This window comes from Lepus europaeus, chromosome 5, assembly GCF_033115175.1.
Source record: "Lepus europaeus isolate LE1 chromosome 5, mLepTim1.pri, whole genome shotgun sequence".
Lineage (NCBI taxonomy): Eukaryota > Metazoa > Chordata > Mammalia > Lagomorpha > Leporidae > Lepus > Lepus europaeus.
The window spans coordinates 38,962,917-38,986,570 of NC_084831.1; the positions used below are offsets into that span (position 1 = coordinate 38,962,917).

A 23,654-nucleotide genomic window follows, 5' to 3' on the forward strand; every position below is an offset into this window, starting at 1 on the left:
AGGGGCCCTCGGGCTCCAGGATGCCGCTGTGGGAGCTGCAGGGAGGGGCCCGCTACCCTGGCTGGACTGGGGTGGGGCAAAAGGGAGGCACCAGGGCCCCAACTTCAAGGAGGCCTGGCTCTCAAATGCTGCCCTTGCTCTTGTTAGACTCCTTCAGCATATGATGTAGGCCCTTCACTCGCCTCTCTATGCTCACAGCCCTGCTCCATCCTCCCCCAGCCTAGGATCTGCCCCTGCCCCCTAGTCTCCATTACCTGGCCCCGGTTCCCTAACTTCCCACGGTGGCCAGCCACACAGCCTGGACGCTGAGAGCTGCCAAGGCGGTCCTCGGCTCCTTTCCAGCTGGGGGCACAAGACCGGGAGGAGGATGGACTGGACCGGCTACTGGGAGGGGCAAACTGGGGAGGGGGCCAGGGCAGGGCGCTGAATGGGTGGATTTGTGGCTGGGACTGACCCACAGCGAGAGGGGCTAGGGAGGGGTGGGCAGGGAAGGAGGCTGGGGCCGGGGCCAGGGCGTGACCCAATGGAGATGGTGAGGCTGGGTCTGGGGCGGGGGGGGGGGGGGGAGGGGGGGGGGATTGACCTAAAGGGACGAGAGCGAGGGAGGGGCCAAGCGCAGGAGGGGGTCCTGCGTGCACCGTCAGGGGCGGGAAAGCCAAACGGAGGGGAGGCGCTGGCCGCAGGGAAGGTCGCAGCCCTGTCCCCCGGCGGCTGCGACCCTGGCGGTGGGGGGGAGGTGTCCATATAAGGCGGGTCGCCGGCCCCTGCCCTCGCAGGCGCGCAGGCACGGGCGCCCGCGTCCCGACGGCTGGGCGCAGCGACATGGATCCGCCCGCCGCCTTCTCGGGCTTCCCGGCGCTGCCCTCGGTCGCGCCGTCGGGGCCGCCGCCGTCGCCGCTGGCCGGCGCAGAGCCGGGACGGGAGCCCGAGGAGGCGGCTGCGGGCCGCGGGGAGGCGGAGCCGGGCCCCGCGCCGGGCCCAGGGCGGCGGCGGCGGCGGCCCCTGCAGCGCGGGAAGCCGCCCTACTCGTACATCGCGCTCATTGCCATGGCGCTGGCGCACGCCCCGGGCCGCCGCCTCACGCTGGCCGCCATCTACCGCTTCATCACCGAGCGCTTCGCCTTCTACCGCGACAGCCCGCGCAAGTGGCAGAACAGCATCCGCCACAACCTCACGCTCAACGACTGCTTCGTCAAGGTGCCGCGCGAGCCGGGCAACCCGGGCAAGGGCAACTACTGGACGCTCGACCCCGCGGCCGCCGACATGTTCGACAACGGCAGCTTCCTGCGGCGCCGCAAGCGCTTCAAGCGCGCCGAGCTGCCCGCGCCCGCGCCCGCGCCGCCGGGGCCGCCGCTGCCCTTCCCCTACGCGCCCTACGCGCCCGCGCCGGGTCCCGGGCTGCTGGCGCCACCGCCCCCGGCCGCCCCGGGCCCCGCGCCGCCCGCGCGCCTCTTCAGCGTCGACAGCCTGGTGAGCCTGCAGCCGGAGCTGGCCGCGCCCGACGCCGCCGCCGCCGCCTTCCCGCCCTGCGCCGCCGCCTCCCCGCCGCTCTACTCGCAGGCGCCCGACCGCCTGGGGCTGCCCCCGACGCGCCCCGGCCCGGGCCCGCTGCCCGCAGAGCCCCTGCTGGCTTTGGCCGGGCCGGCAGGTGCGCTGGGCCCGCTCAGCCCCGGGGAGGCGTACCTGAGGCAGCCGGGCTTCGCGCCGGGGCTGGAGCGCTACCTGTGAGCCTTCGCCAGGACCCCACCTCCCCCCAGGACCGGACGCTGCCATCGCCGCCTTCCCCACGCCGGCTTGGAGCCCACCTCCCAGTCCCCAGTCTAGCTCGAGTGCACCCACTACGACCTCGTCCGTGCCCACCCCTTGGGAAGACGGTCACCCTCGCATCACGTGCCCGAAACGACTCCGTGATGTGGGAGCCCCTGGTGGCTGTCCCCGCCCTCCCTTCGCGACTCCGTGATGTGGGAATCCCCGGTGGCTGTCCCCCGCCTTCCCCTCGCGAGCCCTCATCTCTGCACTCCCACGTGGCTGTCCACGGGTCCCACCGCCTCGGAGGTGGGCCACGGCCAGGGAGCCCCAGCCCCGGGTTTCCCGGCGAGTGCCCAGCGCCTGGGAGCCACACCTTCGCTCGGAAGCCCTGTTCTCTACGACTCTGCTTCTCCCAGCTCCTCTCATCCTCCCACGGCCTTCCCTGCCTCCCCCACGAGTTTGTTCTGTTTCTTGCTTGGAGCACCCGCCCCTTCCAACACCTGGCTGCCCTGGTGCCCCCCCCCCCCCCCAGGACAGCGGAAAGGACGGCTGAGACGCGCAGCGCCAGGGGCTCCCTGACTAAATGGAGTGTTGGGGGGGGGGGTGTCTTTATGTCTGCCTGCTTCCCCCCTACACCCCCGGAAAACATAGGCCTTATTGGGTTATTATTTTTTAATTAACACTGGTATAATTAAAAAGAAAGAAACCTTTCTCTGGGCTTGGTGTGCTTGCTGGTGACTTGGGAGGGTGACTTTGGGGGATAGTGGGTGAGCTTTGGATCCTGGGTGGCATCACAGTGCACGCGGCAGGGGCAGGGATTCTCTTGTGAGCCATCAGACAGAGGTTCAAGAAGTGGGATTAGGAAGAGAGTCAGTTGTAACCCTGCGCATAGTAGGACCAGTCAAATGCGATCCCTGCATTCCTGGCAGAGAGGAGATGGCACATGTGTGGCGTCTGAGTAGTGTGGCAGCAGGGGTACCTGCTATTTGGGATGCCTCCCACCTCCTGCAGAGAAGGTGGCATGGGTCCTGATTCCCTCCCCCATCCCCAACAAGCACGGAGTTAATGTGCCACGCACGGTGCTGGGCACAGTGCATACATCACTGAACCACTGGATGAAGTTCCTGCCTCCAGGAGTTTCTGCAGCAATGGAGAAAAGACGTTAGTGCAGTTATTAGTGCTTAGAGCAATGAGATAAACGTCCTACAGCCTTGCCTTCCAAGTGCAGTCTCTGGAGCTACAGCATCCCCCTGGGGCACATTGCAAAGGCAAGCTCTCACACCCCACCTCAGCTCCTGCATGTTAATACAGGGTAGAAAGGCCCTGGGCTCAGGTGGCGGCTCGGGCAACAAGCTTAAAGCTCCCAGTTGTGAGGACTGGGATGGCTACTAGGCCACACCGCTCCCTCTGAACTTCTGGAGCTGGACACTGCCCCGCCCACTCTGCCCCGCCTTCCCCCGCTTGGGCAGCAGACCGAGGTGGCTCATGCCTGAACCCAGCACCAAGGACAGAGTCTCGCTGAGGTGTGGGCGGGGAGTTGACCTCTGACCCTGTTCTGCTCCCTGGTGCTCACTTAACCACTAAGCATCAGCCCCACGCCCATCCCATCCCGAAGCTCCCAGTCTGAGCCTGGATTAGGGGTAGAGGACAGGGGAGGGCCCGTGTGTCTTGAACTCCATGTGAATGGGATTTGATAGGTGTTCTGGCTGCGCCTCTGACAGCTGGCACGGTTTGGAGCTCTGGGGTGGTGACCAAGGGTGAGGAGGTGGAGTGGGCAACCTAAGAAGGTGACAGGCATGCACAGTGCATAGCAGGTGCCCTGGGTAGACCCCCGCCCCAGCTATTAACCCCTTTGAGCAAGGGTCAGATTGAATTTGCCTGATGTGCAGCAGCCCTCCACTTAATATTTGCTGACTGATGGAATGAACAAACGCAAACCCCCAAACCCTTGACCTGTGGAACAGTGGCTGACTGGGTGGCACTTTGGCGCCTTTTCCATTCTCACCTGAAATCCTCACAGTGTTCTGTGACAAGCTGACAAGAGGTGAGGGGTGGTACTGGAGGTTACTCCCCCACATTCACGTTCAGAAAACTACCCGCCCCTCCCTGGATCCAGCAGGTAGTGGACAGTCCAGCCGGAGTTCTCTAAGAAGCAGAGCTACACGAAGATCAAAATGCCTGTTTTTGGAGGTGTTTGGTACAGTGGCCAGGACTTCACTTGGGAAGCCTGCATTCCTTATGGAAGTTTGGTTTTGAGTCCCAGCTCCACTTCCAATGCCAGCTTGCCGCTAATGTGCACCGTTGGAGGCACCCTGCCACCCACATGGGAGATTCAGGTGGACTTCGGCATTCCCGACTTGGGCCTGCTCCAGCGCTGGCTGGCTGCTGCAGTCACCTGTAGAGTGAAACACCAGATGGGAACTATCTGCTTTTCAAATAATAAACAAATGGATACAAATTTTCTTTAAATGGGAGCTTACTTCTGTCCAAATGGGGTTAGAGCCACTCCTGTCTGATAAATTTCTTCCAAATCCAAGAAACTTTCGAGGAAAGGTCCGGCCCTTCTCACTTCCCTGAAGCCACTTCCCAAGTTCTGAATTCCATCCTTGCCACCACCCTGCAGGTCTTGGTCTCCAGGATCATGGAATGCGTGGAGGATGGGGTAGGAAAATATCTGTAGGGAGGCCGGCGCCGCGGCTCAATAGGCTAATCCTCTGCCTTGCGGCGCCGGCACAACGGGTTCTAGTCCCGGTCGGGGCGCCGGATTCTGTCCTGGTTGCCCCTCTTCCAGGCCAGCTCTCTGCTATGGCCATGGAGTACAGTGGAGGATGGCCCAAGTGCTTGGGCCCTGCAGCCCATGGGAGACCAGGAGAAGCACCTGGCTCCTGCCATCGGATCAGCGCGGTGCGCCGGCTGCAGCGCGCCAGCCGCGGCGGCCATTGGAGGGTGAACCAATGGCAAAGGAAGACCTTTCTCGCTGTCTCTCTCTCTCTCACTGTCCACTCTGTCAAAAAAAAAAAAAAAAATCTGTAGGGAGATACTAGGAAGGTCAGTGCTGAACTGGAACGCCAGGTAGATTTTGATTTTTAGAATGCCTCCTTAACATTCCTTTATTTAACAGCATCCTCTGTGTTTGGCTCTGTGCTGGATCCTGCAGCCAGTACAGATACGATACAGTACTCTGTGCCTTCCAAGGGTTCCTAGTCTCCTATAGGTCCCAGAATGTCCTAAGAATTTGACAATTTGGCAGATGTTGAAACAAACAAAACGAAAACCTAATCCAACTCTAAAAGACCAAGCGCTTTTTATCTAGAAGTGAGATTTTAACATTATTCTCCCCCTCTTTTGGGGAGACGATAATCTGATTGGAAGCTTTAGAAATAAACATACGCTTCCCCCCTTTACACTGTGGAAACCTAGACATCGGTTTTGCTTTGTTTTTAGCTGTATGGGATCGATGAACGTGGAAGTCAGAGAGCAACCACAGGCTGATGGTGGTGCCTTGCCCCACCGTCAGGATCCCTGCTGTGTCCCCTAGCAGCACCTCCTTTTGATTCATATTTGCTGCTTTGGGTAAATATTTCCATGCTTGTGTTTCTCTTGAAACAGTGATGATTAACTTCTGTTATGATATATGATCATTTTCCTTAAAAAACTCTTATTTCCTCCCATTTTCACCCAAATTACCAACTTTCCATTAAATTAGATTTTGGTATTTATGATTTCTATAAAAATTGTTATTAGATAAGCTACTAGTGTACTATGATAAAAATTCATTTTTTAAAGATTTATTTTTTTTTATTTGAAAGTCTAAGTTACACAGAGAAGGAGAGGCAGAGAAAAAGAGGTTTTCCATCTGCTGGTTCACTCCCCAATTGGCCGCAACAGCTGGAGCTGAACCAATCCAAAGCCAGGAGCTTCTTCCAGGTCTCCCACGTGGGTGCAAGGGCCCAAGGACTTGGGTCATCTTCTATTGCTTTCCCAGGCCGTAGCAGAAAGCTGGATCAGAAGTGGAGCAGCTGGGACTCGAACCAGTGCCCATATAGGATGCTATCACTGCAGGCAGCGGCTTTGCCCACTTCACTACAGTGCTGGTCCCGAAAATTCATTTTTAAATGCAACTTTTGGTTTTTCCTGGAGTTAATAATGCCTTACATTTTCCTTTGTTCCATTCCCTTTTTACCTACGGCTAAATCTTCCCATACCTGCCAGTAGCACTGTGGTTCAGTTTTTCGTGGGGTCACTTCTCAGGAAATATGGCACTGCGTTTGGTGGCTGTGTTTTTCCCTTCCTGGGAGCATCCCCTCAGAGTCATCAGCTTCCAGCTCTCATCTGGACAGATGGCTCCACCTCCACTGCACACATGGGGAGCTGGAACTTCCTTGTCTGTTATCCCGGGAGTCCTCTGTTCTCTTCCTGCGAGGCTTTTCTGCTCCTGGATTCTGTATCTTCCTTTTTCTTGGTTTATTCCCATGTTTCAGCTGAGGAAAAGCTTTTGGGAAACTTTGCTCATCTGAAATAGAGATGATTGTTTTAGCATGAGAAGCCAAGCAGGCACCCTGACAATGAAGTTGTTGAATCAGACCTCTATTTGGGAAGCGAGCTGGGGGTGGGAAAGCTGGCAAGGTGGCTCAGTGTTGTGCAAGTGAGGGGTGGGTGTTGGCAGGAGGAGGAGGCAGGGGAGCCATCCAGAGTTCTTCAGAGGAGATGGAGCACTGAGAAGCCTTAGGCAAGGGCTCTCCCTGGCTTGTGGGCTCTTGGGACACAGGAAGGGTGGCTTTGGGCCCATGCTGGTCGTTAGCTGGTTTGAGGGCCTCCTGGATCCAGCTCAAAGAAGGAGCCAGCATTGCCCCGGCACTTGGACTAGGTGCATAGGAAGGTGACATTTGGATGGAGACTGGATACAATTACAGCCATGAGAGCTCTGGGCATCCCCTGGGGAGGCAGGTAATTACCAGGGAAAGAGAAAAGAACAACATGGGGACCCTCCACTGTGACCCTCCACATGTGAAGTAGCTCTCTGGGAGGTCCTGGGAATACCAGGGTAGGGGAAGGAGGATACTGCAAGACACAGGAGGCTAATATGGTCCACTTTAAATGTGTTTTTAAAATTTTCGTTTTATTTGAGACAGAGACATCTTCCATCTGCTGGTTCACTCCTCTAATGCCCACAAAAGCTGGGGCTAGGCCGGGCTGAAGCCAGGAACCCAGAACTCAATCTGGGTCTCTCACATAGGTAGTAGGGATGCAGATACTTGAGACACCTGCAGCCTCCCAGGATGGATAAAATTAGCAGGAAGCTGGACTCCTAAGTGGAGCTGGGACTCAAACCCAGGCATTCTGATAAGGGATGTGGATATCCAAGTGGTGTGTATTGTTGCTTATTTATTTGAAAAGCAGAGTAATATGGAGAGGGAGGGGGAGTTGGGGAGAGAGAGAAAGGGAGAAATTTTCCAATTTGCTGGTTCACTCTGCACATGGTCACATTGGCTGGGGCTAGGTCAGGCCAAAGCCAGAGGCCTGGAACTCCATCCAGGTCTCTCACATGGGTGGCAGAGGCCCAAGCACTTGGGATATCTTCTGTTGCTTTCCAAGAAGCTGGATCAGAAGTGGAGCAGCTAGAACTCCAATTGGTGCTCATGTGAGATGTCAGCGGTGCGTGCGGTAGCTTAACCCGTTGTGCCTCAACACTGCTCCCTCCAATAAGTGGTGTCTTTACCCCTCTAATGCTTGCCCCAGTGTGATCTACTTTTAAAGGAAAAACATTCTGTGGGCCTCCAACCTGACTTTAACTTACCATAATGTCAGTTTGTGCAGATATAAATTATATATTTCTTAGGCTTGATTCCTTGTGTAACTGTAAACGAAAATATTTTATAAACTAAATTCAAACAGAGCAGCAAAATAGCAAACTCAAATACGTAACATTAATCAAACATAAAGAAGAATTTGTTGAAACGAATTCATTGTGCTGGGAACGGGCCCTGATTTTCTGTAGTCTTTTGAGTTTGGTTGCCTTGAACCATGTAATGACTACATTTATTTATTCACCATTTGAATAAAACCCCTTTTTATTTATTTATTATCACTTTTATTGAGAGAGAGAGAGAGAGAACGTGTCACTTACTGGCTCGCTCCCCAAACATCTGCGACAGCTGGGACTGCAGTGGTCAGGTAGCAGCCAGGTGCCTGGAACCCAATCTCAGTGTCCCATGTCAGAGGCAGGGGTCCAAGCTCTTGAGCCAGCTGCCTCCAAGGGTGCACATTAGCAGGAGGCTGGGACTGGAACCAGGTACTCCAGTATGGATGCGGGCATCCAAGAGGGCACCTAACAGCTGAACCAAGCCCTCGCCCCACACACCATTTCCTTCCTCTGAACAAAGGCAAGGACTTCTCTATGTAGCCCAAATGCAGCATTTCATTCATAAAGTATACATTTCGCTTATAAAATATACAAAATTTTTTTGCTCCATCTCAGGATTAAAGCAGCATGACTTGAAAAGAAATGCAAATGAAGACTTTAAACATCAGGTCTCTGTTATCAGGGGGTCATCTGGTGACCCAGAATATGTTTAGACGAATGTGCTTAAGATGATTATTGCAGTGAAAACTACATTAATTTTGTTCATGAATTCCTACATGTATAAGAATATATTCTTTGACTATACTTCAAACTAAGCAATGGAAAATTTTTAAATACTCTTTTAAATAAATAACTTTGGTTAGGAGAAAGCTGACATAACAGACTAGTAATAAATTAAAAGATCAAAACTGTACATTAAATTAAAACCTTAGGATGTAGCCAAACTTGTGCTCAGAGGAAATTTCATAGCCCTAAATATGCCATGGAGATGGAATCAGAGGCCCTGGGGAAGGTAGGGAAACCAGTTAAAAGCCTGAGGTTTCCAGGCAGGAAAGGATGGTGGCTTGGAGGGGGTGGGAAAAAAGCAGTCATATAAAGCTCTAGAAAGAATCAGCCTCTGGCTAAAATCCTCCTAATCCACCATGGCTACAACCTTTCCCATTTGGTCATAGCCTCAGGCTGACCCTGAAAATCTGGCATCATTGATTCAAGGACTAATTAATCTCAGTAGACCAATTAGCACATTAGGGACAGGAGTCCTCCACTGCTCCCACCACAGCGCACCTAGGCCAGCTGGTTTTCCTGGGAATTCTATCGAGCCACCCAGAGACCTATTTCTCTAGCTGTAGAAATTGTCCTGGGACACAGGACACAGCTGTCATCCCATTTATATCTACTCAGTTATCAACATAGAGAATGGCACATATGCAAGAAGATGCTAAGCTCCTCAACAACGTATCAGCAAACTGAATCTGGCAGTGTTTGAGAGATGTGTAAGCCAGTGCAGTGACATTAGAACTGCTATCTTCCTTTTCTAAGTGCTGTAGATCATCACCCTTACTGATGATGAAAACTGGGGATCCCCCAGCTCAGGCTAGAGAGAGACCCCAAAGTTTGCCTGACTCCAAAGTTATTCTCCTTCGCCTGGGGAAGAGGCAAGTGGAAGTGCAAGCTTGGCTGGAAAAGGCCCTAGTGCAGCCCCTCAGCTCACTGCACACGCCCTCCCTCCCACAGTCCTGACTTCCAAGCCAAGTGACAGGCCTTGGGTTTCCTTTTCCCATGAACCCCTTTTCCACCTTCTCCCTCCCTCTTTCCCTGTACTACGCCAACTTTCTCATCCATCAATTTTTGGGGTGACAAAGGCGCCACCTATTGGCCATCTTGTATGCAGGAAAACACTGGAAGGAAGCCCAGAACCATTTGGATCTATCCGGGCTGGTGGGGAGCCTCAGGTGGCTGATAAGGACTGGTTCTAGCCGGGAGCTCCCGTGTCTGGTGCACAAGAAGAAGGCTGGCTGCCTCTGAGAAGCCCTCCCAAATCTTAAGTCCTAAGTAGCTGCCCCACTCCAGAGGGGCCTGGAAGGGGGCTGCAGGCACAGAAAACTCATCTACTCCATACAGAGGAAACAGAGGAAGGGGGCTAGGCTGGGGGCAGAAGACGTAGGGTAAGTCCCAGACCCCGCACGTGGCCACATCCTTTTCTTTCTCTGCCCTTCATTCCCGACTCTTGGGTTGTGCCAGGCCCTGTTCTGCTTCCCAGTGGAGGACTCAGAGGCGAATCAGACACTGGCCCAGCCCAGAGAAGTCCAACACCGGTGGATGACAGTATAGCGTGCAGAGTGTTTTGCAGAATGAGGGGGCTCTTAGGCCACCCAGAGGGCATCAGTTTGTGCCTCTGCCCTGCCCTGAGCCCCCGTGTGCTCTGAACGCCAGGGAGAATATGCATTCTCCTCTCTGCCTGGGTGGGGATGGCCTTTGAACCTGCTAAAGCACTGTGATGGCAGGTGAGGCTTTGCCACCTGCCCGACTCAGGGCTTCCCAGGCAGGGCCTAGGTCTTCTCTGCTCCATTGTCTCCCTCATGGGCAGCCTGGCCAGCCTGGTCACTCTGGGGCCTTGGCCAGAGCTGTCCATCTGGGGGCTGCACTGGGGCTTTAGGGGCAAAGGAGAATTAGAGACCACAGGCCAGGCTTCACCTGGAGATCAGTGTCTCCTTGAGCTGTGCAGGGCGGGGCTTTGGAGGCTGAACAGAGCAAGTTTCTTAGAAGAGGCAGGCTCAAAGTTGGAGTCCTGAAGGAAGGAGGGCGAGTGCGGCGGCTCCAATCCCTGTGAAAAAACACAATTGCAGGAATAAAGCTTATACTGTTTTATGTCTTCATTTTTCAGTCAATAACATATCTTGGAGCTCTCTGAGATCAATGCATAAAGTACTTATCCATTTTAACAGTATATACTCCCAATGTGGTTGGGCCATTATTTGTTGAACCAGTCCCCTGCGGATGGGCATGTACAATGTTTCCCAACACATTGACATTCCAATCAGCAATAAGCCCCTGTACACGGCACACCATGTATGTGCAAATGCAGGAGAAAGATCTTTCTTCCTTTCTTCCTTCCTTTCTTTTTTTGACAGGCAGAGTGGATAGTGAGAGAGAGAGACAGAGAGAAAGGTCTTCCTTTTTGCTGTTGGTTCACCCTCCAATGGCCGCTGCAGCCGGCGCATCCCGCTGATCCGAAGCCAGGAGCCAGGTGCTTCTCCTGGTCTCCCATGCGGGTGCAGGGCCCAAGCACTTGGGCCATCCTCCACTGCCTTCCCGGGCCATAGCAGAGAGCTGGCCTGGAAGAGGGGCAACCAGGATAGAATCCGGTGCCCCGACCGGGACTAGAACCTGGGGTGCCGGCGCTGCAGGCAGAGGATTAGCCTATTGAGCCGCGGCGCTGGCTTGAGAAAGATCTTTCTTTAAATATTTATTTATTTGAAAGAGAGAGGGAGGGAGGGAGGGAGGGGGAGAGAGGGGGGGGCTTCCATCTGCTGCTTCACTGCAACAGCAGCAGCAGGGCTGGGCCAGGCGGAAGCCAGGAGCCAGGAGCCATCTGGGCCTCCCACACGGGTGCAGGGGCCCAAGCACTTGGGCCAGCTTCCTCTGCCTTCCCAGGTGCACTAGCAGGGAGCTGAGCTGGAAACGGAGGCAGCAAGGAGTGGACCTAGCACTGGGACACGGGATGCTGGTGCAGCAGGTGACAGCTTAACCTGCTGCGTCGCTATGCCAGCCCCAGCAGGAGAAATTTCTGAAAGTGGATTTCCACGCAGCCTTTATCAGGACACCAAGCTCCTGGTGTGGCCACACTGGCTCCTTTGGCAGTTCTCCCCTTTTATTTCTCAAAGGGACCCTCGCTGGCCATGGTCAGATTCACAGCTGCTCAAACACCACCACCCTCCTCCCCGGGTCGCAGTCTGTCTGCAGGGCCCCTTGTCTCGGCCTCTGGATCTGAAACATCTGGGCACTTGCACTCCTCCCCTGGTAGAGCCTGTACAGCTCAGGCTGTTAACCAGACCAGGGCGATGGCTCCGAATGCCCTGAAGGGCTCCAAGCCCCAGCGTCAGTGGTAGGGGCAGGGGATCACTTCCTGGACCAACACTGTTCAGGCCTCAGGCTTCCTGTCCAACACTGCGGTGGCCCCACCCAGGCCGCTGATGAGACTTCTTTGTTCTGACCATAGCATTGCCTCCTAGGATCCGCTCCACTCCCGCCTCGGGTTTCCCCGTTTCATTGCCTCTAATCCCCCACGAAGGAGTGGCCCCGCTTTGAAGGAAGCAGGGAACAAGGGAAGATCCAACGGAGCCCTTGTGAAGGTGTGCGTGTGACCAATGGGGAGTCAAACCCCGCAGCTGCAAACGGGGCCTGGGCAGCCTGGGAACCTCTGGGTTGGCCCAGACCTGTGACGTCAGCTTGTGTGGCGGTTGGTGCCATTCGGCACTGGCTTGACTGGGGGGCAGGGAGAATTGTGCCAGTGGGGTCTAGGGGCTGGACAGGGCAAGGGCAAGGCCTCAGAGGAACACGATGAGCACTGTTGGGAGCAGCCGCTGCTCATGTGTGCAGCTGTGGGTGGGCACGGCAGGACCCAGCCCCAAGTCTAGGGCCAGGCTGCCCTGCACAGGACACACACTCCTCACCTGTCAGCCAGGGAAAGGCCCGGCCATGCCTCAGCTCGCACCGGGAGGCGAGGGCTCAAGCCCACTGCTCCTCTCCAGTTGCAGGAACGATCCCGGCTGGCTGGAGGAGGCATCCTATCACGTCTGGGTGCGGGAGGAGGGCGAGGGTGCTCACAGTGACATCTGCCATAGAGGGCCCTAGCTAGAGCAGGAGCCCCGGGAGTCCCATGAGGAGGCGGGCTGAGAACAGGTGCCCTCGTCCCAGTCTCCAACCCAGCAATGTAGAGACCTTACAAATGAGGCGGTGGAGGCTTAGAGGGATCATCAGGCTGAGACTCATCGGTGGTGTAGTTTGAGTTCAGCTTTAAGACCTGAACTCTCTCTGGTGCAACTGGATGCCTCTGAGACCCCTGCTCCGTGATGGCACATCCTGTGCCCGTCACGCCATGTCAGAGAGCTCACTACCATCAAGGCCACCTCTGGCCTCTCCGGGGACTGTCCTGTGGGAAGGCGTTTCTTTTGTGAGGTCACAGAAACCGGGTCTCTTTACAACTTCCTGACTCCCTTTGGCTTTGGTCTCTGACCCAGGTCAGGCCTGTTTGGAGATGGCAGTTGTGGGGCCGGCGCTGTGGCATAGCAGGTAAAACTGCCACCTGCAGTGCCGGCATCCCATATGGAGTCCCGGCTGCTCTACTTCTGAACTAGCTCTCTGCTATGGCCTGGGAAAGCAGTGGAAGATGGCCCAAGTCCTTGGGCCCCTGCACCCACGTGGGAGACCCAGAAAAAGCTCCTGGCTCCTGATCAGCTCAGCTCCGCTGCTGTGGCCAATTGGGGAGTGAACCATCAGATGGAAGACCTCTCTCTCTCTCTCTACCTCTCCTCTCTCTGTGTAACTCTTTCAAGTAAATAAATAAATCTTAAAAAAAAAAAAAGAGAGAGAGAGAGATGGCAGCTGTGTCAACCCTTGACTCTCCAGGCTGACTCAACTGCTGACCTCTTGGTGGTCATTTTATTTTATTTGAAAGGCAGAGTGACACACAGAGAGAGGGAGAGACAGAAAAGTATCTTCCATCTGCTGATTCACTCCCCAAACAGTTGCACTGGCCAGGGCTGGGCCAGGCTGAAGCCAGGAGCCAGAAACTCCATCTGGGTCTCCCTCGTGGGTGGCAGGGGCCTGAACACTTGGGCCATTTTCCACCACTTTCCCAGGGGCAGTGGGCAGGGAGCTGGATAGCAAGTGGAGCAGCAGCCAGGACTCCATTATGAGATGCCAGCATCACAGACATCAGCTTAACCCATTGTGCCACGGCACCTGCTCCCATGGGACATTTTCCCATCACTTCCTGTTAAGGTTAGGTTCAGTTGTGAGTGACAGGCTGCCCCTCCAAATCCCACATCAGTGGCTTACACAAGGTCGAAGCTCATTTCCTTTCCATGTAAGCCTGTGCCGGCAGTTCAGGGTGGTACCACAGTCTGGTGGTCTCGGGCACCCAGAATCCTTCTCTCTTGTGGCTCTGCTGTTTGTGAAATTCAACTCAAGCTAGTTTAGCAAAAGGGGAGCCTTCTTTCTTTGGAATGCCTACAAAGGCTAAGAGCTCTAGTTTCAGGCAGAACTGGATCCAGGAACTCAGGCGTCTCTAGTTAGGGTGTTTGCCTCTGTGTGTGGGCTTCAGTGTTCCCTGGCGCTGACATGGCCCGAAAGGGGCTGGCCCAGAACCCCATCGTTTAATTAGCACCAACTCCCAGACTCCGTGTATCCATACACGTGGAAGCAGTGGCTGGCAGGGCTGAGGTCACTCACTCCCGCCTGGAACAATCACTGGGCCCTGGACTTGAAGACAGCTAGGTTTGACCCAGCCATGCTACCCCTCTGCTCCTGGGAGTAAGTGTGAGAAGGACAGAGACTGGACAGCCCCGTCAGGATGGCTCAGAACAGCAGAGGGGAGGTTTCTTTCAACAGAGAGCTGGGACACCCCAAAACTGCACACATGTTCTACTCACCACATAAAAGAGATGGAGTTGTGTCTTTAGGACAAGTGGGGAGCACCTGGGAGATTTTTCCAGGGCTCAGTCTGGCAATTGCTTTATTTTGCCACAACTATTTTAAAAATGTGATTTTTCTGTTTGAAACACAGAGGAGTGGGGCAGAGACAGAGAGAGGGAGAGGGATAGGGAAAGGGAGGGAGGGAGGGAGGGAGAGAGAGAGAGGGAGAGAGAGAGAAAGATTCCCCCATCTGCTGGCTTCACTCCCTAAATGCTCACAACAGCCAGGAGCTAGGAACTCAATCTGAGTCTCCCACATGGGTGGCAGGGGCCCAAGTATTTGAGCTATCATCTGCTGCCTCCCAGGCTGTGCATCAGGAGGAAGCTGGAATGGATAGACAGAGAGCACAAAACAGGAACCCAATGCTTGCCAGGGCCAGGGCCCACAGACACAGCGTACAGGGGAAGCAGGTTCTGACCAGGGATAGGGGGCTGACAGAAGAGTCCTTGCACCATTAGGAACACTTACATGATTATCTGAGCTAGCTCTCTGGGCAGTCTCAGACAAAGAGAGCTATGCCACATGGTTCACTTATTTTTTTTAATTTATGCATCCATATAGCTAACATTAGTTGGGCACCTATTATATGCCGGGCTTTATGCCTGGCAGCAGATATAATGGTTAATAATGGTATGGAACATATATGGAGCCCTTTCAAAGTTTTAGGCACTAGGCGATAATGTGGGTCCAATTATTACCCTCATTTTGTAGAGAAGGAAAGATAAGCATGAAGACAATACAATTCCCGTTCCCAAGGAGCTCCAGCAGCCCACAGGGGGACAGCCTGGAAAACAAATCTATTACTTTAGGGGCCCAGGGGTGGGAGCCGTGGGTGTTGCCTTGGAAAGCAGCTCATTAGATCGGACTTAAGAAATGGACCAAGAAGGACAAGGCGTGAGCGAGGTAGGGGAATGGGAGCCATGGGCAAAGGTGAGGTGAGAAAGGGTGCACGAGGAGCGGAGGTGAGGCTGGACGAGGAGGCAGAGGTGAGGCCCGCGGGTGTCTTCCGCAGAAGGTGAGGCAGCCCTCCAAGTGCAGGGCAGGTGTCTCAGGGGCCTCCTGCCAAGCACCTTCCCAGCTCCCCCCTCTCGGGTTACAAGCACCGGAAGGCCTCCGGTATTCAGACGCAGGTGCAGGTGTGCTCTAGCCCCAGAAGCATCTCAGCCTCTCAGCCCCTCGGTGGTGGTGGTGGGGGAGCTGTGGGAGGAGGCTGGGGTTCGTGTGTTCCTCACTTCCAGGCCCGCCTCCTTGTTTACCTAGGACAGTCAGCCAAGTCCTGGCATTCGGAACCACTCAGAGTTTGTTGATTTGGGCAGCAGCTGGGGAAGCAAGTGTCCCACCTCCCCCACAGCTTTTGCCTCTGCCTTTCTGGCCACCCCTTACTGTCCTCTCCTGCGTTTCTTCTCTTCTTGGGTAGAACGTCCCCACCTAGGCCTCCTCCAGCAAAATGAGCCCTGCCCCAAATCCGTGTGAGATGGAGTGGCTGGGGCTGGGACACCAGGTACTAGGGGTCCACTTCCACCTCTCTACCCGTCTGCTGTGACCTTGGGGAGGTCAGCCCTCTCTGGCTCCGTCTCCCCTTCTGAGAAATGGGCTTTGAAAACCTCCCGTCCCGGTGTGGGGGAAATGACTTCAGACTTCTCCAGGGAGGGAGAGGCATATGGGCGGCACACTTGGCATGCGCTCCAAGGGGCGGACGGCGTGCGCCAAGGTCTCTCTGGAGAAAGGTGTGCGCGAAGGTCTCTCTGGAGAAAGGCGAGGCCAGAAGCAGGGCGACTGTGCAGCGCGGTGGGCAACCCTGGGAGTCCAGGGCTCAGAGGAGCTCTGAGCAGGAAGGGGCAAGGTTGAGATAGGAGGCATCTTTCCGGGGGAGGCAGGATTTGAAGCATGAGCACAGATTGGAAAAGGAAGCAAAGGTGAGCGAAGAGGAGTCCGGAGATCCCGAGTCCTGACGACTGGGTCCAGGGCGTGGGGCGACCGTGGGCTGAGCCCTGGTCCCCTAGTTCCTGATTCCTTGCGGGGACGCGAGGCTCCTCCAGAGGTCGCTGTTCCCCAGGAATCCGGTCCGGGCTCCCGCCGGGCTTCTCAAGGCTTTAGGCGGCTCCTCATCCAGCCCAGAGAACGCCAGAACCCGGCGGTATTTCCCTGCCCACGCGGGCACGTAGGGCCTCGCCAGTTTCCCTGTCTGGGACTCGGAAAGGTTAAGGCGGACGCGCGCTGGTATGCGTGGGGTACACGCGTGGGGTGCACGGGAGGACCCGGCTGGTGCGGTTTTGCGCCGTCGCTCTTTACCCGGCCCCAACTCGGAGCCCAGGACGGCCGCCCCTGTGCCGGAGCTGCGGCCGCTGGAGCAAACACGCACAAGCGGCATCGGAAGAAGGCCGCCGCGCCCTCCCGCAGCTCCATCCCGGAACGTGCTCCTCCCTCCCCCAGCCGGCGTCCCCGGCGACCACCCAGGCGCGCGCGCTCGCTCTCCTGCGGGCCGGGGTCTCGCTGCCGCCCCAAGCGAGCTTGCAGGCCCCCACCAGGTCTCTCCACTGCAGGCTCGGGGGGGAGAGGGGGAGGAGCCGTGGACCTGGACGGCGAGCCTTCCAGGGACGTCCTGTCATTGCGGTTCTGCAAGCACACGGTGTGACACCCAGAGGCAAGGACCGGACAGGCAGAGTGGGCCACACAGGGCCACCGGCGCCCGCAGGGCAGCCGGACACACGGACAGAGAAGCAGACCCTGGGATCAGGGAACGAGGGACCCGCCAGCGCGCACTTCGCCGGGAGGCCCCGCTCCCCTGGCCTGGCCGCTTCGCTGTCCTCCAACGGGGGGCGCCTGCCCTACCGCTGTCGCCGCGAACTCCGCGAGTCAGCCGAGGGGCGCCCGCGGCCCGGGGTTTGGGAGCGGCGCTGTTTCCCCTCTCCTGAGCCTGCAGCCCCCTTCCCGCGAAACGGAGTCGGCGGCTCCACAGCTCGTTCCACTCCAGCCGCCTCACTCGGGGCCGCAGGGAGCTCACGCGGGTCCTCCACGTGGTCCGGGCTGGGGTGGGGTAAACGGGACTGGGGGAGGTTGCCCGGCGGCGTAGTGAAAGGAGCGAAGACGGAAACTCCTACTATCCAGTTTTCCCGAGCTGAGGTGTGGAGGAAGGCAGAGGCGTCCAGGGGTGGGCAGGTGGGTGCAGAAGAGAAGATCGCTCCGGCTGCAGCCCCTGTCATTCCGTGTCCGGGAAACCCGGACGCCCGAGAGCCTTCCCTGCAGGTCGCGCGCTCCGGAGGCTCCCGCCTTGCACCTGGCCAAGTGAGCCGAACACGCCCGAGCCGGCGACGACGGGAGCTGGGACGGGGGCGGAAGGTGTGCGGGCTGCCACCGGTCGCCCCAGAGCTGTGTGTCCCAGGGGGCTTAGGCAGGGTTGGCCCCACCGTATTGGCGGAGGCTGGGCGGTTGGTTGGCTCGCATAGCAAGATTGGAGCCGTGTGCTGCGTAGTGCCCCGTGCTGCGCTCTGGCTTCCCCGGGGCAGCCAGGCTGCGCCCACGGGCAGGCTCAGGCATTCCCCGAGATCCGGGCCTCAAAGGCCCGCTTCGCTCGTTCAGCCTTGCGACAAACTCCGGAGCCAGCCAGCGCTGCCTTGGTCAGTTTCCCAACCGACTTAAACATCTACGTGGAGGGCGCTGCCTCTGCCCAGCGGATAACAGCACGTCTACTGGGGCTCTCACAGGGGAACCGGCCACGGAGGCCACCCCCGCTGACAGGCTGGGCCGAAGCATGCAACAGCCGCCCCCTTCCCCAACGCCTTCCTCCAGATTACTCTGGGCCACTTGGAGGAGGAGGCCAGGCACTGAGACCCGCAGAGCCTGCAGCCTCGGCTCCTCGGAGGCGCTGTAGGCTTAGGTGCTAGAGTCCAGCTTCCCCCCAGCAGCTACCGACTCACCACAGCCGCACACCCGCCTCAACACTTCAGAGAGAAGGAGGGTGCAGACGAAGCAAAGGAGCCCCAAAGCGGCCTCCCGCCAGCCCCAGTGTGCATCCCCCCACATTGTTTAAAACAAGCTGGCCCCGGGGCCTTGGGAGGGATGATGGGGAGGCCACCAGAAACCCCTTGCACCAGGCAGCTACTACCAATTCTGGGCCTGGGGCTTAGACACCTGCATGCCCTCCAAAGCCTGCCAAGCAACACGATCTCTGGGATCTCAGTTTCCACTCCTGTGAGCGTGTGTGAAGGGTGATGGATGATCCCTTCACATGGGACCCAGTCCCAACCCTGCAGAACACAGCCTGGGCTGATCGGCTGGACCAGGTCGGGGCAGCAGCTGGAAGAGTGGCCTCGGCCAGCTTACCTTGAAGCCAGCTGGAGGGCTGGAGCCTGGGGACAAAGAGTGCTGGCGAGGAAGGCAGTGTGGGCTCCCGTCCAGCATTTCTGAAATGAGGACTCCCCGGAGGGGACACCGGGTGGCAGGGACCACGCTTGCTTTCTCTCCATAACTCAGACACTAGCGGAGCCGTGCTGGGCTGCAGTTGGTGTGTGGTCCACGGTGTGGGGTGTCTGCGAGCAGGATCCCAAGAGCGTGAGAAAGAGTTCCGTGTAGTACCGTGAAAGCCGGAGGGATCCCTGGGGCTGCCAGATAGCACCCATCTGCCACATGCCACAAGCCCAGGTATGTGTGTGTGTGTGGAATCCTGTGGGAAAATTCTCCCCAGTGGAGGACTGTCTGCCCTTGTGGTCACAGGCTGTGGGGGTCCAGCCACCATCTGCAGGCTCTCAGCTGGGGGTGTGGCCCGACCCTGCTCTATCTTGTACAAGCGGACGTGGGTCCTTTCCCCCTCTTCTCTGGGCCTCCAAGTTGGATTCACACTAGACTATTCCACACTGGAATCCATCCACCCTCTAGCCCACCCCGGGCTGTGGGATGTGAATTTCCTCTCACCTGCTCTGGGCGCTGGAGGCGGCTTGCAGCGGCCATGCAACCAGGGCCGGAGCTCCTGGTGGCAGGTGCCATCAGCCCTAACCCCCTAGGGTGCCTGGGCTCTGCAGGGTGCGCATCCAATGCCCTCTTCCTAAACAGCTCGGAATACAACTAGCTTTAACGCAGCAGTCACGTGGGAGGTGTTTCTACTCTCGTTTGTGCAGAGAAGAGGGACACAAAGTTTAGGAAATTCCTCCAAGATGACGGCAAGAGTAAGTAGTGAGGTCAGGGGTCCGACCCCAGGAGCCTGACTGAGGTTCAGAAGGGAAGGTACCCCAAGGACGCTCACCCAGCCCTGTGACAGCGAGCGCAGCGGGGACTCGGGCCGCGCCGGAGCTCTGGCCACTGAGCGGCGCTGTCGGGGCAGCGGCGCCACAGTTCGCTCGGTTCTCGCCCCCTTGCAACGCCCGTCGCCCCTTCCACGCTCTAGGCTGAAACGGGCCCAGTCTGGCCTGAAGCCACTCGCGTCTGAGTCCTGGAGGGGGCCTTGGGAAGAATGGGTCAAACCGGGTGGGCAGGAACGTGGCTGGCGAGAAGGAGCGCACAGGACTAACCCTGGGTGCCCACGACCCTGAGCGCTAGAGGGACCCCCGTCTGCCGCCGAGTGCAGGCTTCAGGGCGTGAAGTCTCCGTAGGGCGCCTGCAGGTCCCGCGGCCAGAAAGCGGGGCGGGGGCAGGTCTCAGCAAGGCTGGGGTTGCAGAGAGAGGGAAACGGACCCAGGAGGACACTCACATGCAGGATGTCGACAACGTCACGGAGCGGAAGAGAGACGCGGTCACCGAGACTGAGACGGGCGGATCCCTGGACTCACGAGGGTCGGAGCCCCGGGCAAACCCTGAGCCCCAGGCCGGCCCGCGTCCGAGACGGCGGCCCCGAGCCGCCTAGAGGCCTCGGGACCGGGAGCCGGAGCAGGGGCGCGCGTCGCGGAGTCCCGCTGCGCGGGGATGCCCGGCTGGCCCCGCCTGGAGGGGGGCTCGGTCCGAATCTCTCACCTCTCTGAGGGTGCGGGCGCCAAGTTTGCTCCTCGCCACCATTCGGGCGCGTCCGTCCCATGGGCCGGAAGCTTCGCAGGCTGTGTAGGGCCCAGCTCTGAGACGCGGGTCCGGGCGTCTCAGGCTCCCGCTCGCGTTCCCAGTGCGCTCCGGCCTTGGTGGCCTGCGCGCCGCCGCGGGAAGAGGCTGTCGCCACTTCTCCGGGCTGGTTCCTGCGTGAGCCTTCACATCCAAGGGCTGAGCGCACTGAAGCAGGCGGCTGCAGGGAGGTGCGGGAGGTGCGGGAACCACCGGAGGACCCGCCTCCGGCCACCCCAGCACAGCTCCCGCCGCGGCCGCGGTTTGTTCCCGCCGGGCCCGGCGCTCAGGCACTCGGCGCCCGCCCCGCCCCACCCCGCCCCGCCCCAGGAGCTCCGCCCCGGCCCGCGGCTCTTCCGCCTTAGGCAGCCGCTAGGCGGGAGGGACTAACCCCCCACTCCCACCCCGGGGCACGGGGAGCTGAGAGCCGTCAGGGTAAGGCGAAGCCCCCGGCTCCTTCCGCCGGCGCCCCGGGTGCAGGTTCCAGCGGCGGCTCCCGGGGCCGCGCAGGGGGAGCCGCGCGGGCTGGCTACGCACCGGGCCGCGGGAGCCGCCCGGCTGGGCCGCCAGGGGGCGCTGCGGAGCTGGGGGACACCCCTCCCTGCCCGCCTCAGTCCCCCGCCCCCTCCCCGCCCGCGCGCAAAACACTCTCGCCCCAGAGGCAGCGCGGCCGAGCCCGAGCCGCGGCCGGAGCGGAGCCGGAGAGCGGCGGCGGCGGCGGCACCATGACCCTGGGCAGCTGCTGCTGCGAGATCATGTCCTCCGAGAGCTCCCCGGCCGCGCTGTCCGAGGCCGACGCAGACATAGACGTGGTGGGCGGCGGCGGCGGCGGCGGGGGGGAGCTCCCAGCCCGCTCCGGGCCCCGCGCCCCCCGGGACGTGCTCCCCCACGGCCACAAGCCTCCCCCGGAGGAAGCCGAGGCAGACGTCGCGGAGGACGAGGAGGAGTCGGGCGGCTACTCGGACGGCGAGCCCCGCGCTCTAGCGCCCCGGGGGGCGGCGGCCGCCGCTGGAAGCCCAGGGCCGGGCGCGGCGGCGGCGACGGCGGCCCGGGGCGCGGCGGGGCCCGGGCCGGGACCGCCGCCGTCGGGGGGCGCGGCGACGCGGAGCCCGCTGGTGAAGCCGCCCTACTCGTACATCGCGCTCATCACCATGGCCATCCTGCAGAGCCCCAAGAAGCGGCTGACGCTGAGCGAGATCTGCGAGTTCATCAGCGGCCGCTTCCCCTACTACCGGGAGAAGTTCCCCGCCTGGCAGAACAGCATCCGCCACAACCTCTCGCTCAACGACTGCTTCGTCAAGATCCCCCGCGAGCCGGGCAACCCGGGCAAGGGCAACTACTGGACGCTCGACCCGGAGTCGGCCGACATGTTCGACAACGGCAGCTTCCTGCGGCGCCGCAAGCGCTTCAAGCGGCAGCCGCTGCCACCGCCGCACCCACACCCGCACCCGCACCCCGAGCTGCTGCTGCGTGGCGGGGCCGCCGCGGCGGGCGACCCCGGCGCCTTCCTGCCGGGCTTCGCCGCCTACGGCGCCTACGGCTACGGCTACGGGCTGGCACTCCCGGCCTACGGCGCGCCGCCCCCGGGGCCAGCCCCGCACCCGCACCCGCACGCCTTCGCTTTCGCCGCGGCCGCCCCGTGCCAGCTGTCGGTCCCCGCGGGCCGCGCCGCCGCTGCGCCTCCACCCGGACCTCCGACAGCCTCGGTGTTCGCGGGCGCGGCCTCGGCTCCGGCCCCCGCGCCCGCCCCGGGGTCGGGCCCCGGCCCCGCAGGCCTGCCCGCTTTTCTGGGCGCGGAGCTGGGCTGCGCTAAAGCCTTCTACCCCGCGTCCCTAAGCCCTCCCGCCGCCGGCACCGCGGCGGGCCTATCCTCCGCACTCCTGCGCCAGGGCCTCAAGACGGACGCGGGCGGTGCGGGCGGCGCGGGCGCAGGAGCCGGGCAGAGGCCTTCCTTCTCCATAGACCATATCATGGGCCACGGTGGCGGCGGGGCAGCGCCCCCGGGAGGCGGCGAGGGCTCCCCGGTGTCGCCGTTCGCGGCCGCCGCGGGCCCCGGGGGCCCAGCCCAGGTCCTGGCCATGCTGACTGCCCCGACCTTGGCTCCGGTGGCCGGCCACATCCGCCTCTCGCACCCCGGGGACGCGCTCCTGTCCTCAGCGCCCCCGTTCACCGGCAAAGTCGCCGGCCTCAGTGGCTGCCACTTCTGACCGCGGCGGGCTCCGGGCCAGGTAGGCCCGCACTCCTCAGCCCCTCCCTGGAGCTCCTGCGGTCCCAGCGGAACTCAGGGAGTCTTATTTATGAAGGGTCCCCGGGCCAGGGGGCGGCACGCGCGACCTGGCACTCGACGCTGCACGCTCAGAGCCTCGCCGAGCGCTGGGGCCACGCGGGCGCCACGCCGAGGCCGCGGCCACCGTCCCACTGCGCTGTGAGCAGGGCAAGCGGGGAGCCTGAGCTTCCCTCGCTCCGAGCCTCGCCGCCGCCGGGCCCACCAGAAGCAGCCACCGCGCCGGGAGGGAGCTCTCCCCTTCTGCTCGCCCTGCGTCCGTCCGGAAAGCTCAACTTTCAGACCCTGCCTGTCCGGTTTTATAATTTAAAGACGTCTAGTTCGGCTCCGTGCTTAAGAGAAAAATTCAACTTTTTTTTTTCTTGCTGTTCTCCAAGGAAGTTCGCTCTCTCTGAAGCCCAAAGCAGTGTCTACACCAGCGAAGCTGAACGCAGAGGTGAAGCAGGGGCCTGCACAATCCCGGCAGGAACCCAGAGCCCAGCCCACTGAGGAAAATCCTTTCTCTTTTGTTCGGGTGCTTTTTAGAGGAACTTGCCCCTTCCCGGTGGCCGGCTGGGTCCAGCCATCCAGGGCCGGCGGCTCTCTCCCGGCGTCCTGCTCGGGCCCTGGCCCTGCCGTATTTATTGTAGCTAAAGGCAATGAGGTTGGGTGGGAGAGGTGGGTGGCAGGGGGTCCTGTAATTACTGTAAATACCTGTACAGCCAGCCGCTCTCTGCCTTCCCTGTCCACTGGCTGTGCATCGATTTAGACTTCTCCACTCCAAGGAGATTGTGAAATCGTCTGATGGTTTGTGTGGAAGAAAAGAAAAATCTGATTCCCACCCCCACCCCCCAGACTTCCCATTGGTGTCAATTGAATAAATGTCTGTGAACCTCCGCAGTCACCAGCTGTGTGCTTGCTGCCCTCGCTGCTCCCGGGCGGCTCTCCTGGAAGACCCCAGGCTCCCAGCAGAGGGGCAGCGCGGCGGAGGCCGCTGGGAGGCCCAGGCAGATGGAGGAGGGCTGGGGCTCATCAGATCTCCGGGGGGCCCTGTGGCCTTGG

At 59.5% G+C, this 23,654-nt stretch overlaps 2 protein-coding genes and 1 long non-coding RNA gene across 4 annotated transcripts; 2 read left to right on the top strand and 1 right to left on the bottom strand.

Annotated features, from left to right (window-relative positions):
- Positions 1-813: 813 nt before the first annotated feature.
- Positions 814-1,728, top strand: FOXE3 (forkhead box E3). Its single transcript, XM_062193327.1, has one exon. The coding sequence runs from the start codon at positions 823-825 to the stop codon at positions 1,726-1,728; it is 906 nt and encodes a 301-aa protein (XP_062049311.1). The 5' UTR covers positions 814-822.
- A 1,168-nt stretch (positions 1,729-2,896) lies between these two features.
- On the bottom strand, positions 2,897-20,605 carry LOC133759769 (uncharacterized). 2 transcript variants are annotated; one of them, XR_009865919.1, is made up of 6 exons: positions 20,252-20,605; positions 10,307-10,436; positions 7,547-7,606; positions 5,955-6,262; positions 3,703-4,144; positions 2,897-3,663 (listed from the first exon to the last, which is right to left on the bottom strand). It is a non-coding gene; the product is annotated as an uncharacterized LOC133759769 (long non-coding RNA). The 2 variants fall into 2 exon arrangements; XR_009865918.1 differs by lacking the exons at positions 2,897-3,663; positions 3,703-4,144 and having other exon boundaries at positions 5,564-6,262.
- Positions 20,606-21,054: 449 nt separating this feature from the next.
- FOXD2 (forkhead box D2) lies at positions 21,055-22,651 on the top strand. The gene has a single exon (XM_062191288.1). It carries the CDS (start codon positions 21,055-21,057, stop codon positions 22,534-22,536), a length of 1,482 nt encoding a protein of 493 aa, XP_062047272.1. The 3' UTR covers positions 22,537-22,651.
- Positions 22,652-23,654: the final 1,003 nt, after the last annotated feature.

Excerpts from the sequence above, each read along its gene's own strand:
- FOXD2 (XM_062191288.1), top strand. The coding sequence starts at position 21,055 with ATGACCCTGGGCAGCTGCTGCTGCGAGATCATGTCCTCCGAGAGCTCC.
- FOXE3 (XM_062193327.1), top strand. The coding sequence starts at position 823 with ATGGATCCGCCCGCCGCCTTCTCGGGCTTCCCGGCGCTGCCCTCGGTC.